Source organism: Ursus maritimus, unplaced genomic scaffold (assembly GCF_017311325.1).
Source record: "Ursus maritimus isolate PB19 unplaced genomic scaffold, ASM1731132v1 scaffold_23, whole genome shotgun sequence".
Lineage (NCBI taxonomy): Eukaryota > Metazoa > Chordata > Mammalia > Carnivora > Ursidae > Ursus > Ursus maritimus.
The window spans coordinates 39,997,016-40,011,584 of record NW_024424786.1 but is presented as its reverse complement, the minus strand read 5'-3'; the positions used below and the strand labels follow the sequence as shown (position 1 = coordinate 40,011,584).

Genomic DNA, 14,569 nt, shown 5'->3' with positions numbered 1-14,569 from the left:
CAGATGTCCCATTTATGCTCCGAAGGATGTTCAGAAGTTGTTTAAAAAATGCAGTGTCAGCCTATGATGCTATAACCTTAAGAAAATGGAGGGTACGAAGATTTAGATCTACTCCGAGAAGTCTATAAACTTAAAAAAAATTGCAGAATATTGGCAAGAAAGATTATCCAAAATTTGGAAATAAGACCAAGCGTGTAACATGTCCTGCTAGTGCCATCCTGGGGCCTTGAACATTTGATGTTGCTATTTACCATTACATGTTCAGATGCTGATATTACAAGTAGATACTGGCCAGGAGAGATACAAAACGTATCCGGTGGAATGAATAACTTCAGGGAGCCTGGGTGGCTCAGTCAGTTAAGAGCCTGCCTTTAGCTCAGGTCATGATCCCAGGGTCCTGGGATCGAGCCCCATGTCGGGCTCCCTGCTCAGTGGGGAGCCTGCTTCTCCCTCTCCCTCTGCTGCTCCCCTTGCTTGTGGTCTCTCAAATAAATAAATAAAATCTTTAAAAAAAAAAAAAGGAAAAAATAACTACAAAAGTTCTGTCTCATTGTCCTGTAGGACATCAACCAGTTTTGTGTCTAACCTAGAATGATACTCTTTTTTTTTTTTTAAGATTTTATTTATTTATTTGACAGAGATAGAGACAGCCAGTGAGAGAGGGAACACAAGCAGGGGGAGTGGGAGAGGAAGAAGCAGGCCCATAGCAGAGGAGCCTGATGTGGGGCTCGATCCCTCAACGCCGGGATCACGCCCTGAGCCGAAGGCAGACGCTCAACCGCTGTGCCACCCAGGCGCCCCTAGAATGATACTCTTAACAGTCCCCTTTATTTTTTTCAAAGAGATTTTATTTACTTAAGAGAGAGCCCAGGAGAGGGAGAAGCAGACTTCCCACTGAGCAGGGAACCTGACACAGGGCTTGATCCCAGGACCCCGAAGGCAGCCACCTCACCAACTGAGGTTCCAGGCGCCCCTCTAACATTCCTCTTTAAATCCCTATCCATATCCGGGTCCCCGAGATGCGTTACCACGTTACTGAGGCGGAACCCCTCACTGATGGGTTAATATATCTTAGTTACGTGCTTATTCCAGACCTAGCATGTTTTTCACTTTTTGCAAATTACACTTGACAATACGTATGGGATGGTGCTAACGCTTTTTAAATTTGTGCCTGTGTATGTACACATGGGTACGTGAAGTGACATCAAGAAGGGACCCAAAAGATGCCCCCTCACCAAACTGTTGAGGGGGTTACCTGTTAGGTAGGTAGGTAGGTAGGAGGTGGGGGAGGTCATTGCCAGGTCCTCTGTATGCTTGTGTATTATGCGAATCTTTTACAAGAACCTAGTCATACGCTACTTGGGTAATTTTTCAATGGCGTTGAGCCAGAAGCCCTAATGTATAAAAGTTCATTTGTATTCACATGAGAACAGAGGTGCGAACAATGGTTTCAATAGTGGGCCAATGGCTGAGCACTGGGGGGTCACCCCTATAATGTGTCAGAATGGGGAGTCTGAGGGACTGTGATGCCTGACACTGGGCAGCAAGCATGGATGCGGCAGGAGACCTCGGGCCTTGGCCGGACCTTGAACCTAACTTCTGGGGCAGGCAGACAGGAAGGACGCCATGGGGGTGGCTGAGTTCAAGTTATCCTTCTTCTACTCTAGTTCCTGGGAGTTTCGTGTCCCTCCACCCCATCTCTGCCCATTTTTCTGGGTGATACTGAGAGTCCTCGAGTTTTCACCTCTTCCACATATGGAAGAAATGTTTTCTTGTTGCTTGTAAGTGTCCCTGCCCAGTCACAGCCTGGGTAGACCTGGATCTTCATCTCAGTACTGCCTCCCTCCCTCACGGCCGCACCTGGGCTGACACGCCCTCTCTGTACCTCAGATTTGTGGGCAAAATGGGATTTATGCCACCAACCTCATCTGGGACTCTTGGAAAGGACAGGGGTGATGGATGTGAAGTGCTGAGTGCTTGAAGGTGGCAGAGAGGGGAAAGCTGGTCAGCATCAGGTCCTCGGACTTCTGGGGGAGGATGGAAAAGCCAGTTGCTCTCTGGGCCATGCCTAGGGAGGGCATGGGGAAGGTCCCAGGACAGCTGTGGGGAAGCTTTTCTCTCTTCCCTTTGCTTCATTCCTCTCCATTCGGGAACAGAGCAAATCCCTGGACTTTGCCATTCAGCCCAGGCCTCCCCTCGCCTGGGAATGTCCTCCAGCTACAATCTGGGGCCTAGTCTCTCATTGGCCTAAGATTTGCTGTGGACCTAGAACATGCCCTTCCACTTTTCTGAGCCCCGCTCTGTAGAAATCTGCCCACAGCGCCTCTTCTGTGGGACCGTCGAGAGGACTCAGTGAGAGGACGTGCACGAGAGCGAACAGTGTGCACACAGGCAGGACAGGAAGGTACACCTTCCCTTCATCACCACTCCTGCTGGTCGTACCTTCAGCCCTCCGTCCAACCTTCTGTAATCTGGAGCTCCCCTAGCCACCATGAACCACTCCTGTATTGGCTGCAACCTGCCCGTATTCTAGAATCTTGTCCTCTCCTACGTCCTCATGGTTCTAGCATCCCACCACGGTTCCAGACCATTCACTCTAGAACCGGAGGGGTCCGCTGCTTCTCCTGAACGGCGCTGGCTTGCCCAGGTTCCACCGTCTGACTGGAGTCTACGCAGCCCCCACGATGCGGTGGCGGGACCGGCTGGCTGTGCTCTTCTTCCCACAAGGCATGGTGCTGACTGCGGCTGCCCTCACGCTCTTCTTCATACACCTTGGTGTCTTTGCCAGTGACGTGTACAACTTCTGCGTCACCCACCACTATGACCGCATGAGCTTCCGCTACACGGTCGTCCTGATGGTAGACTGGGGCCAGGGCTCAAGGGCCGGTCAGGGGAGGCCCAGGGGCTGATGGAAAGCCCGCTGTTGTCTCAGGGGGCCACTCTCCCACCGGATGGGGCCTACAGTTCTCCCAGGTGATCAGCATCTGCTGGGCCGCCATGGGGTCACTCTACGCTGAGATGACAGATGACAAGTTTCTTCGGTGCTTTGCCCTGACCATCCTAAGTGAGTGGGGGAGGGGGTCGTGCTAAGGGGGAAAGGGGAGCTTTGAATCCCCGAGACGCGGCAGGGAGTGGGCAGGGAACGCTCACAGGGGCTCCCTCCTCTGCCCAGCGCTAAATGGACTCTTGTTCTTCAACCGCCTGTCCCTTGAGTTTCTGGCCATCCAGTACCGGCAGGAGAACCACTGAGGCCTGAAGACTGGGTTGAGAAGGGGGAAGGAAAAGGAGGCTTCGGTGTTTTAATAAAGTCTGTCGTTTATTTCCACCTGTCCTCTCCTTCGTGGGGAGGAGGGTGGGAGGCTAGAGACCCAGGGAAAGCAGGTCAACACAAACATTTGACCTGCAGGGGCCCCAGGCCCAGCCAGCTGCCACGACTAGTGGACTTGACTGGGCCTGGGATCTTAGTGTCTCAGGCTTGAAGAAGAGGAGCAGAAAAAAAAGTCCCCAGACCTCCCCACCTCAGAGCCCCAGGTCCTAGGCTGGCCCGGCTACAAGCAAGGGCTCAGGAGGGACCCACACGGATGTGAGGGTTCATGAGCGGGTCCAGGTTGGGATCGCTGTCAGCTGCAGCTCGGCCCAGGCGAGACATGAGCGCGAGGAGGGCCAGGAAGCCCAGCAGCCCCAGGAGCAGCAGCAGCCCTGCCCGCTGCAGCAGGGTCAGCGGCCGCTTACGAGACCCAGCCCGGCTCCTGGGGGGACGAGGGGAAAGTCAGGTCAGGTTCCCAATCCCTGACGGCCGCTCGGCCCGGAGAGGAACCCCGGACGTGACACTTGTCTTCCGGCCCTGGTGCCACCACTCCCGAGCCTTGCTGCTTCGGGTGTGCGGGCTCGTCCCTGCACCCGCTTGTGACACAGGGGACCGTGCAGCTCCAACCAGCTGCGGCGACAAGTCTTCTGGAAACTAGAATCTGTCAGGCTCGCTAGAGTCACTAGGCTCAGGTGCTGTCAGAGCAGGAAGGGGCCTCAAAGAGCCCAACCTCAAGCCTCAGTTACCTAGCAGGCGAGGAAACAGCCCTACAGTGGAGCAGACTCAAGACTTCTAGAGCTGAGCTCAGGCCTCTCTGCACAGCCAGACACCGGGTACTACTGTCACCCAGACGAAGCCCCTCTTATCATGCAATCAGCATGCCCGGGGCTGCTGGCTCTCGCTTCCTCTCCTCCCCCTTCCTGGCATCCCGGCCCCCCGGCCCTGCATACCTGAGCAGCTGGGCCAGCCAGCCCAGGGCAGGCCGGCGACGGTACTTGTCGTCATCACAATCTCCGTGGAGGCCTGGTGAACGGTCATCATCCCGCGTGTCATACACCTTCCTCGGGGCTGAGGCTGCAGGGGCAGAGCCACCGGTATCCACAGGCTCAGCGAAACTGGCCTGTAGCAGGGTGGGGAGTGGGGAGGGCGGGAGCTCCTTGCCCTCTCAGCCCGACAGAACATCTCAGAATTGTGGGGAGGTAATGTCTCTGTCAAGAATAAGGAGTGGGGTCCCCGGGTGGGCCTCTGGAACCCTGAGCTCCCCCCGATGAGCCACCCCACTCCCTTTCTAGCCTTCTCTAGACTGGCCAATTCCCTGGCTCACCGTGAGTCAAGGGCTCAGGACCGCCCATGTGGATCACTGTGTGCTGCTCGGGCCGGCTCGGGGAAGCAGGGGGCCGGGGGGCTTGGCTGTAGAAGGATGGGGCAGCAGAGGTGCTGGTTATCTCCTCCTGTTCAGGGGTACCGTTGGCTGTGGCAAGGAGAGAGAGGTCAGCAGAGGAGGGAGGCAAGGGCCCCCAAGGGCAGTGCAAACCCCCACCTACCATTGAAGCTAGACCAGTCAGAGAAGTCAGAGGTGTTGAGAGGCTCGGGTTCTGGGCTCACCACCTCATCGATCTGGAGGAAGGAGCCTATGTCACCAGCCTGCCTGGAGCGGTCCCTACCCACCCATCTGGCCCAGGTGGGACCCAGGGCAGACGGTCAGATAGAGAGATTCTCACCAGAGGAAGGCCCAGTCCTGCCCGGGCCCAGTTGACCGTGGCCAGCTTCTCTCTCAGTGCGGAAGCCACAGGGCCAGCCAGGTTGGTTGGGGGGAAGATGGGGCCACTGCAGGTGGGGCACTGGTAGCCAGCAGGCGCTGTGTTTCGGGGCAGCTGGGCGGCACGTTCATTGAGGCAGGCCCAGTGGAAGAGGTCTTAGGGCCCATGAAATAGGGGAGAGAGGCATGAGGAAGATGACACTTAGGGCATCTAGCCCAGCAACAGCCCCTAGCCTGCTACATGGACGTGCGAACACACGTGCACGCGCGCACACCTAAGCCCACAGCCTTCTCCTTCCTGTCCTCACTGAGGTCTGTTTCACCAGTGTTCCCCAAGACTTCAGCCTTCTTGACCACCACTACCTGACTCAGTCAAGGCAGATGCTACCAAGATCCCCAGTGCAGTAGGAGGGAGAAGCCCACTAGGATGGGAAGATGTCAGCGACTCTTAACGTGAGTCCTCTCTGAACATGTGCACTCATCACAAGCTCCTCAGGCTACCAACTCATCAAGAACAGTTTCAGAAAAAGTTCCTAGGGGGGCGCCTGGGGGGCTCAGTCGTTGGGCGTCTGCCTTCGGCTCAGGGCGTGATCCCAGTGTTGTGGGATCGAGCCCCGTATCAGGCTCCTCTGCTGGCAGCCTGCTTCTTCCTCTCCCACTCCCCCTGCTTGTGTTCCCTCTGTCGCGGGCTGTCTCTGTCAAATAAATAAAATCTTTTAAAAAAAAGAAAAAGTTCCTAGGCGCACACAGTACACGTGTTCACGTACACACCCACAAGCACAAATGCACACGTGCTTGTATGCATACAATCAGACACAAGTACCATCCCCTGCACGTCTACTTGTGGGCACACTAATTCCCACACATGCACATCTATACACTTACGCTTGCTAAAACTCAAGCACTGTCACCCACACATTCTCCTGCAACCCCACAACACACCTGTGTTTGTACGTTCACACACATTTACCCATTCACTCACCCACAGGTACTAAGGTACTAATTAACACATGTAAAGTCGTAACACGTTAAATTCACGCACATATACGCACACGCTCATCACACTGAGAAACACACACGGAGCTCTTTTGCACCAGCTCCTTCAAAAAATGGAGTTAAGTCTCTTATACCAGAGTCAAATCAAGGTCATGACATAGGTGACTGCTGACTTCCCTTAACTGACTGTCCTGTGAGGAACTCCCTTCCTCTCTGTGCAACTGGAATGAGTAACAGATCCCAGATGTCCAAAGCCTCATGCCTTCAGCTCCCTACTGGTCCAGCCAGCTACTGCTCACAGCCAAAATGATACCCACAAGTTGGAATGGCTCTCACTCAACCCTCAAAATGGGCAGGTAAGAAACTAGGAGCTTTAATTTTTAGGGAAAAACATTGAGGCCTAGGAAAATGACCTGCCTGAGCTCACACGGCAGGTAAATAACATAGCAGGACTAGAATTTGGGGATCCAGCCTGCCAAGCATGGGGAGATCTCATTGCCCTGCTGCTTAGAGAGGACCTGGAAACTGGTCACCAAGCTGGGCAGGCCTCACCGTAACAGACGAGGCGGGTTGTCTCCCGGTTGGCAAGGGGTATGTTGCACAGGCGGCAGTTCGGATTGTAGTCGCTATCTTGGAGCCACTGCAGATAGGACTGGACGATGCACTGGAGTGGGAGAGAGAGGTCACAACGCCGGCCCATCTCCTCAAAGCCCAGCTGCTTCTTTGTCTCTCATCACAGAGGAGAATCACCCTTTCGTTTGTTCCATCAATAAACATTTATTGAGCGACAGTGTGCCAGAGTCTCTTAAGGGCTGGAGATAGAGCCGAGCACAAAAGATACCAAGTTCCTGACCTCCTGGAACTTCATTCCAAACCCTGGCCCTTCATGGAGTTGGAGGAAACCAATACGACCTGCCCACCCACTGCCCTGCTCAGCCCCTCCCCTGAAGGCCCCACCTTGGCGTGATTGGCTACCAGGCAGTGCTCGCAGACGTTGACCCGGTGTTCGAAGCAAAACAGATTGGTCACCTTCCTCTTGGGGCACTTGCAAAGTCCCATATTCGACCCTGAGGAAGGGGTCTGAGTTGACCGGGAGCCAGGTTCCGGTGTCCCCCACTACAAACTCACAAGCCCAGATCGTTTCCACTCTTAACTCCCCTAAACACCTCTCATAATCGCCCCAACCCCCAATTCCTGCCCACGGCCCCTGTACATTCCGGGACACGCCCCCCGAACGAATCCCACCTGCGGTGACCCCTCATTCCTCCTGGATCCCGCCCCCAGCCGGGTCCCTCCATCAGCGAGTCTCCCATATCACCGGCCCCGCCCCCAGGGGCTCCGCCTGAGCCCCACCCCCTCCGAGCCCCGCCCCCACCTTCCACACAGACCCCTCTCTCCGTGTTTACCGATCGACCGCCGCACCGGTCCCGATGGGCGCGAGCGCTGGCCTGAGGCGCAGAAGGACAGACAACGCGCTCAGCTGAGCTCCCGCTCTGCGCTCTCTACCTCGGGCCGCTCCGATTATCCCTCCGCTGCCACGTCTCTTCCGGGTGCGGCGCGCTCTGATGACGACAGCGTGCCGCTGGCCCCGCCCCTGTGACGCTGTACTTGAAGACCGCTGAACGGTGAACGGAACACAGCGGCCCGCCCGCCTTGCGTCACTTCCGCTTCCTCCAGGCAGAGCGGGTAATTCGAACGTTTAGGTCTCCGTCTGCCCTCTGGGTTGGCGCGAGCTCCGGCGGCAGGGACGGCGGCCAAGATCCAGACCAAGGCTAACATGTCCGAGAGGCGAACGCGGTCCGGAGGGGCCGCCCAGCGCTCCGGTGAGCGGAAGGCGCGTGGGGGCCTGCGGCCGGGCCGTTTGAGGGACGGAGTCCCGTGAGGAGGCCCTCCCCCACCGCTCTAGGAGGCTCACTCCCCCGGGAAGGAGCTTGTTTGGGAACCTTCTCTCGCTCACTCCTGAACCTGTTCTCTAGACTCTGAGGCCTAGAGTCTTCCCCTACGTCCTAACTTTTTTCTCTTCCCAGGGCCCGTGGCCCCATCTCCTACTCAGTCTCTGCGGAGATCCCAGCGGAAATCAGGCTCTGATCTCCCGAGCACCCTCCCTGAAATCTGGCCCAAGGTGAGCCCCGGCTTCCTCAGTTTCTGCCCCGGAGGCCGCTGGACTAACGTGGAGCTCATATTCACTCCTCTTTTCTAGGCACCCCATGCGGCTCCAATCAGAAAGCCCATCGTTTTGAAGAAGATTGTAGCCCGTTCTGTAGAGGTGAGGATTGAGAGAGGGTTTGTGGTTTGGGAGCCAAAATTGGGGGTGGCTATGTTATCAATTCTTATTGTCTCCACAGATCCCGCCTGTCCACACGCCTCGAAGGAGCCCAAGGGTGAGTTCATTTTTATCGGCTTAGGGGGATGAAATCCAGGGCATTCTAGAGATGGGCCAGGATGTACTGGCTGATCACACCTGCCCAGGGAGCAGTTTTGAGGTACAGATCTTCCTCCACTTAGGACCGAGGGGGGGGGGTGTACATCCTGATAAACCTATATTTATAGGTTTATATAATATAGTTTAAATGGTAATATCCTCTATATTATATTATAGTTTAAGTCTTGATGTACTGATGTTCTCTACCGTCTTCCTATAAGACCTGAGCTGTGTCCTAAGTATTCCTTTTCTCTAGTCCATCTCAATTTGCAAGAACAGGTTGTTGTAAGATAAGTGTACAGCATTTTTACTGTTTTAGCAGAAGTTATTAAGAATGTTCCGTGAGCAGGGGCGCCTGGGTGGCACAGCGGTTAAGCGTCTGCCTTCGGCTCAGGGCGTGATCTCAGCATTCTGGGATCGAGCCCCACATCAGGCTCCTCTGCTAGGAGCCTGCTTCTTCCTCTCCCACTTCCCTTGCTTGTGTTCCCTCTCTCGCTGGCTGTCTCTATCTCTGTCGAATAAATAAATAAAATCTTAAAAAAAAAAAAAAAAGAAAAGAATATTCCGTGAGCAGAAAACCTGTCCCTGCAGATAAAATAAGTGAGAAATGGTAGCTGCCTTTTAGAAGCACAGGGAGCTTACGTCAAGTGGGGAGAAAGACAGACGAGCAAGTGATAACAGCACAGCGTGCTGAGGACTGCAATAAGAAAGTACTAGATGTTATGAATTATGAAGGCACCCTAACGCAGACCAGCTGGCCCTGTGGCTGTTTAAGAAGAAATATTTCAACTGAGTCTTTAAAGACAAGTAGTAGTGTTTGGGCAAAGGAAGCTGGGTTGGCAGACACCTGGAATTCACAAAGAAAATCCTGAGGTCTGGAGGACGGTGGATTGTTGGTGTGTCTGTGGCGGATCTTGTGAGGGGATGGAGCACGCTGAGCCAGAAGGTGTGAACGCCACACTCAGGAGCTTGGGCTTCGTCCCCGGCACCGTGGGAGCCTTTGGGGAGTCTTGCACCAGGTAGTCACTAAGGCATGCTTGCGTGTTTCGGAAAAAATCTCTCTGGGGTCTGGGTGGAGACTAGGGTGGAAACAGCCTGCTGAGGACCCCAAGACCACGCAGGAGACTGGACAGGAACCCTGCAACGAGATGGTGGAGGCCTGAAGTAAGGTGAGGGCAGAGTGATGCTCTGCCCTTCCCCTCATCACATGACCTTCCCATCCCACAGTACTTCGCTGAAAGGACACCTCCCAGAAGGCTCCCCTGACCACTTGTGCCCCGTCACTGTCCTGTTTCTCCTTAGGCCTTCTCTGAATCTGAATGCTCGCATGTTGTCCTGCAGGCAGGGACTTCTGCCTTCCCGTGGTAATCACTCATTCTTGTGGGTTGAGCGATAGTTTGATGACTTTTTGAGGAAACGAAGCTGCAAAGGATTTGTGGGACTGCTTGCTGTAGGGGATGAGGAAGAGGTCGTCAGGGCTAACCCCTGCTTTGCACAGCCTCCCTTTTACTCAGACTCATTACTAAGCCTCAGATTGCCCGTGTTTGTAGCCAGGAAGTGTCTCTCTTGATAACCAACGTCATTCCTTCTGTTAGACCACAAGAGTGACCGAATTTGTCCTGTTTCCTATGGTGTCTTGGTTGCCAGAAAGCTCAGTGCCACGTTTTGGGTACATTAAGTCAGTGAGTATTGAACACCTGTCCCACACAGGGTTCTGCGGAAGTTGCTGGCCAGAGGCCGGGTTAGCCAGACAGATGAAGATTCCTGCTCTCAAGAAGCTCATGTTCTCATCAGGGTGATAGGTGACCAGCGTACAGGAGAGGTGGTTGGGGCGGACGTAAAGAGCAGTGGCCGAGCGGCTGGTCCCTGTTCTGTGGTAAGAAATGGCTTCTCCGAGGAAGCAGCATTTGAACTGAGAGTGGAATTTTAAGGAGCCAGCATGTGAACCTCTTAGTACACATGTGAGACTAGGCCTTTCCCCATTCACAACCTTGCCGTGGCTCCCTGGGTCTCAGAGCAAGGGTTTCCATGGGCCTCCCCTTCCAATGTCCTACAGAAGGCCCTCTAGCAGCCCCCGTTACCTCTCGACCCCATCTTCAGTTCCTCTCCTCACTTCTTCTCGCCTCTGGCCTTGTTCCTGTACCTTTCCAGGCATACCCGCACCTCAGGACTTTGGCACCTTCTGTTCCCTCTGCCTACAACACTTGACCTCCATGTGACTCACTCCCTCACCTCCTTCAAGTTCTAGCTCAGACAGCCCCCCAGTGAGGCCTACGTCGATCTCGACCTACTTAAAATCCCAACCCACCCCCAGTGCTATCGCTCTGGTTTTTTCCAAAGCACTTAACGCTTCTAACGTGCTACGTGATTTCTCCCTGTTCATTACCCGTTTTACCGCCACCAGAATGGAAGCTCCCTGGAGACAGGGCTGTTTTATTCCCGGCTGTAGGCCCAGTGCCTAGAAACTACCTGGAACTGGGCCGGTGACAGGGAAGTGGTCGCTGACTGGATGGACATGTTAGGGAAAGCCGTTGCCAGCTGTGTGACATGTGGACCAGAGGGCCCGGGTGGAAGCAGGCAGAGCAGTCAGGTCTAGGTGATGTGATGGGGGCTTGAGGTCAGCAGGGGAGGCTAGATTCTGGTCCCTTTTTGTTGGGAGGCAGAGCTGACAACATCCCGTGGTGAGAGGTCTCCTTGCATTACCAGAGTGGGCTCAGAAGCAAGGACAGATTCTTCTTTTCTTCTCCTCCCCACATCTGTCTCAAGGTCCGATTTGTTGCCTGATCTGTCTTCCCTTTTCCTTTTAAAGTGTCCTATGGGTCTTTCTACTCCAAATCTCCTCAGACCTTTCTGGAAGTAAGTAATAACCACTAACTAACAAGGAGGCGCGCTCTCTCTGTCCCGGTGCAGATTGCTTTTTTCTTGGAGAAGGAAAACAACCCTCCTAGCAAGGAGCCTGCTAAGGAGGACCTCTTCAAGGCACGTGACCTACCCGTCACTCCCACCACCACCCCGGTGCTGCACCCCCTGAACGTTGAGTCCAGCTCCAGGGAAGAAGAGCTGGACGCCAGGGACTTGGAAATGTCCAAGAAGGTCAGGCGATCCTACAGCCGGCTGGAGACCTTCGGCTCCGCCTCCACTTCCACCCCGGGCCGCCGGTCTTGCTTTGGTTTCGAGGGGCTGCTGGGGTCAGAAGAGTTGGCCCAAGTCTCACCTGTGGTGTGTTCCAAGTTAGCCGAGGCCCCCAGGGTCCCTGTGAAGCCCTGGGCCCCAGATACAACTCTCCCCGGAATCTCCCCACCAGCCGTGAAGGAGAAGCGCAAGAAGAGAAAGGTGCCGGAGATCCTGGTGAGTGAGGGCCAGGGCTTTGCTCCGCTGTCGCACCAGACGTGCCGGGAGGCCGCCAGGCTTGGGCCGGCCTGGGGCTCAGTGCCTGCGGGGTCTGGGTACGAGTGCTCTGGCCAGCATGCCCCCTTCCCCCTTTCTCACTCACCTGCCCCCTTTTTCTCTCCCCCTAGAAATCTGAGCTGGATGAATGGGCTGCGGCCATGAATGCGGAGTTTGAAGCTGCTGAGCAGTTCGACCTCCTGGTTGAATGAGATGTGGGGATGTCCCTGGCCGTCCTCTCCCTCCCTGTGCATAGCTCCTCCTCCCCATGGGGAAGATGCTTGGGGCCCCTCCCGTGGCCTCGTGCCCTGTACATAAGCTGCTGCTACGTGAGGCCTGCGTTCCTCTGAGGGCTCGTGCGCTGGCAACAGCCGTCTCAGGAAATGGGGCTCGCTGGGCCCGGCCACGCACTGCTGTCCTGTGTCTGGCCTGACCCACCAGCCTCTCCCTGCCTCCCAGCGGAGCCTCGCCACTTTCCAGCTGGGCCAAACACTAGGGTGTAGGAGTTGCTGGCGCAGCCGGAGGAGGGGAGAGGGCTGGGATTGCTGGTGAGCGGGGACCTGGGCCGTTGCTGGGAAAGGGACTACTCTGCACCAGCCAGACCCCAGCCCCGAGGCACAGCGGCCTCAGGCCTTCCCCCTGCATTGTTTTCCATCGGGGTCCTGGTTCCCAGCCACCAGCCTATTTATGTAAAGAGGCTTGGATTCCCTCTTAGATTCTGTAGATGAGCCAGGAGAGAATGTGTGGGCTGGGGAGAGTTCTGTCTGTGAGAGGAAGACACTGGACACTAGAATTTTACATGTTGAAGGAGGGAGGAAGCCTTGACTTGGGTCTCCGACCAGAAGCGTTTACTCGGAGAAGCTGTGTTTGATCACTGTGCTCCGCTGTTGAGACGTTCGGTTAAACGCCAGGCGGCTGGGGCACTGGCTGCTTGGGGCAAAGACTGCGTGTCCGGGTGTGGCCGCCAGTTGCTGGAAACTGAGGCCCGGGCCTCTGGACCAGACACCTGCCCAGGGAAGGGGGCTGTGGCCCAAGGTGCCTGCTTGTCACTCATACCTATTTCTTATAAAACCAAGAGTCTGCCACACTCTAGAGGGGAAAACGGGTTGTACGGCCCTAATCCTTATCCTAGACCTTCTAGCTACCCCCACGCCGGTGCATCTCCTGACGTTCCCAGGGTCATGGCAGCAGAGGCTGCGAGGAACGCGGCAGGGCTAATGGGTTGCAGAATGTCGGGGAAGATGCGCTCGTGCTCAGTCAGGGGACTTGAGACCCCAGGGCAGGCCTGGCGGGCACTAATGAAAGCCCTTGCAAGGCCTGGGAGCCCGGGGCTACCTGTTCGTCGCTTTGTGCTTTGTCAAACCCACTCTGGCCGCCAGCAAGTCCCCTTGCCGGGGCGGGCGCGGATGCCCCGGAGTTGGACAGCCGAAGAATTCTTGTCCTTGCCGGCTGGTGGGGCGGAACTCCTGGGAAGTGTCCTAGTCCTGCAGAGTCGGGAGTCACCAGGTGATGTGGAGTTGATGTCATCGTTGCAAATTCTCTCTGTCCCTGAAAAATTAAGACTGTGGAATATAAGGAAAAATTGTGTTGCTGTTGTTTGAATAAAAAAAAATCCCGATTAAAAAGTTTCTGCTTATTTGAAGACTGTTTTAATCGAGGCAGCGGCAGAGGCGAAGGTGGGAGACCCAGGAAGCCAAGCCTTCTTCGGGCTGTGTCACTAGGGTTGTCCCCTTGTACGGGGCACTACCAGCCTGGCCTCTAGGAGCCTGTGATCATTGCTCTGCCCTCACATGGGTTTTTTTCTGTGCAGTCCCATCTGCTCCCACAAGGTAGGGCTGCCTGCAAAGGAGGCCTCCGGGGAGCCCCAGCCCCTCCGTCTGGAATTCTCCCACTTGGCTCAGGGAGGCCCAGGGATATAGGTACCAAGGCCACTCCCACTACTTCTCAGGCAGAAGCAACCAGCATCCCCCCTGATGATCAGTGAGACGGGGTAGGGTCTGTCACACTCTCAGCCATGGCACTGCTGGCCCCTCTGACTTCCCCTGAAATATCAGGACACCCAGGTTCAGTCCTGGGCCCTCTTTCCAACCTGCTGGCTCTGCCCAGACGAGGACAGGCTCTCTGGGCCACGCTTTTGCTCATTCATGGCCAGTCTTGATCTCCATCCCATACCTCCCTCCTGAGCTCCGAACCAGAATCTAGAACTATTCTCTAGAACTACATTTCAACTCAGAAGTCCTCTCAAACTCAGCTCATCCACCAGCTCGCCTCACCTGTGCTGCCTATGCCGCCGGCATCCCCCCGCTGACCTAGCAGCACAATCCGGGAGCCCAGGGGTCGTCCGCAGCCCTACCCTCTCCCTCACCCCGTCCCATCAGCCCTAACTTCAACATCCCTCTGCCCCACAGCCATTGGACAGCACTGGCCTCCTAGCCACGTCTCACCTCCTGTCTACACTGCGGCCAGACTGTTTCCTAGAAGACAAAATATGATCTGTTTCTCCTTTGCTTAAAACAACCTTCGATACAATTCCATTTCTGGGTATAACACCCAAAAGAATGGAAAGCAGGGTCTCAAAGAGATACAGACCATCATGAGGCTTCCTTTTGTGGTGTAACCACGTCTCCTGCACTGCACATGTTCCCTGGTATTCACCGTGTAGACACCTGTCACATGGAGCAGGGTGTGCTTGCCTCTC

The 14,569-nt window shown here is 55.4% G+C and overlaps 3 protein-coding genes across 3 annotated transcripts; 2 read left to right on the top strand and 1 right to left on the bottom strand.

Annotated features, from left to right (window-relative positions):
* The first annotated feature begins 839 nt into the window (after positions 1–839).
* Positions 840–3,325, top strand: TMEM262 (transmembrane protein 262). The gene is made up of 3 exons (XM_008708992.2): positions 840–2,858; positions 2,965–3,064; positions 3,173–3,325. Exons 1-3 carry the CDS (start codon positions 2,685–2,687, stop codon positions 3,247–3,249), a joined length of 351 nt encoding a protein of 116 aa, XP_008707214.1. The 5' UTR covers positions 840–2,684; the 3' UTR covers positions 3,250–3,325.
* Positions 3,298–7,630, bottom strand: ZFPL1 (zinc finger protein like 1). The gene is made up of 8 exons (XM_008708993.2): positions 7,469–7,630; positions 7,020–7,129; positions 6,615–6,726; positions 5,029–5,222; positions 4,852–4,924; positions 4,632–4,778; positions 4,258–4,381; positions 3,298–3,749 (listed from the first exon to the last, which is right to left on the bottom strand). The coding sequence occupies exons 2-8, from the start codon at positions 7,119–7,121 to the stop codon at positions 3,563–3,565; spliced, it is 939 nt and encodes a 312-aa protein (XP_008707215.1). The 5' UTR covers positions 7,122–7,129; positions 7,469–7,630; the 3' UTR covers positions 3,298–3,562.
* Positions 7,631–7,732: 102 nt separating this feature from the next.
* LOC103679442 (sororin) lies at positions 7,733–13,496 on the top strand. Its single transcript, XM_008708991.2, has 6 exons — positions 7,733–7,885; positions 8,090–8,184; positions 8,263–8,328; positions 8,408–8,443; positions 11,395–11,832; positions 12,003–13,496. Exons 1-6 carry the CDS (start codon positions 7,840–7,842, stop codon positions 12,081–12,083), a joined length of 762 nt encoding a protein of 253 aa, XP_008707213.2. The 5' UTR covers positions 7,733–7,839; the 3' UTR covers positions 12,084–13,496.
* The last annotated feature ends 1,073 nt before the right edge of the window (positions 13,497–14,569 follow it).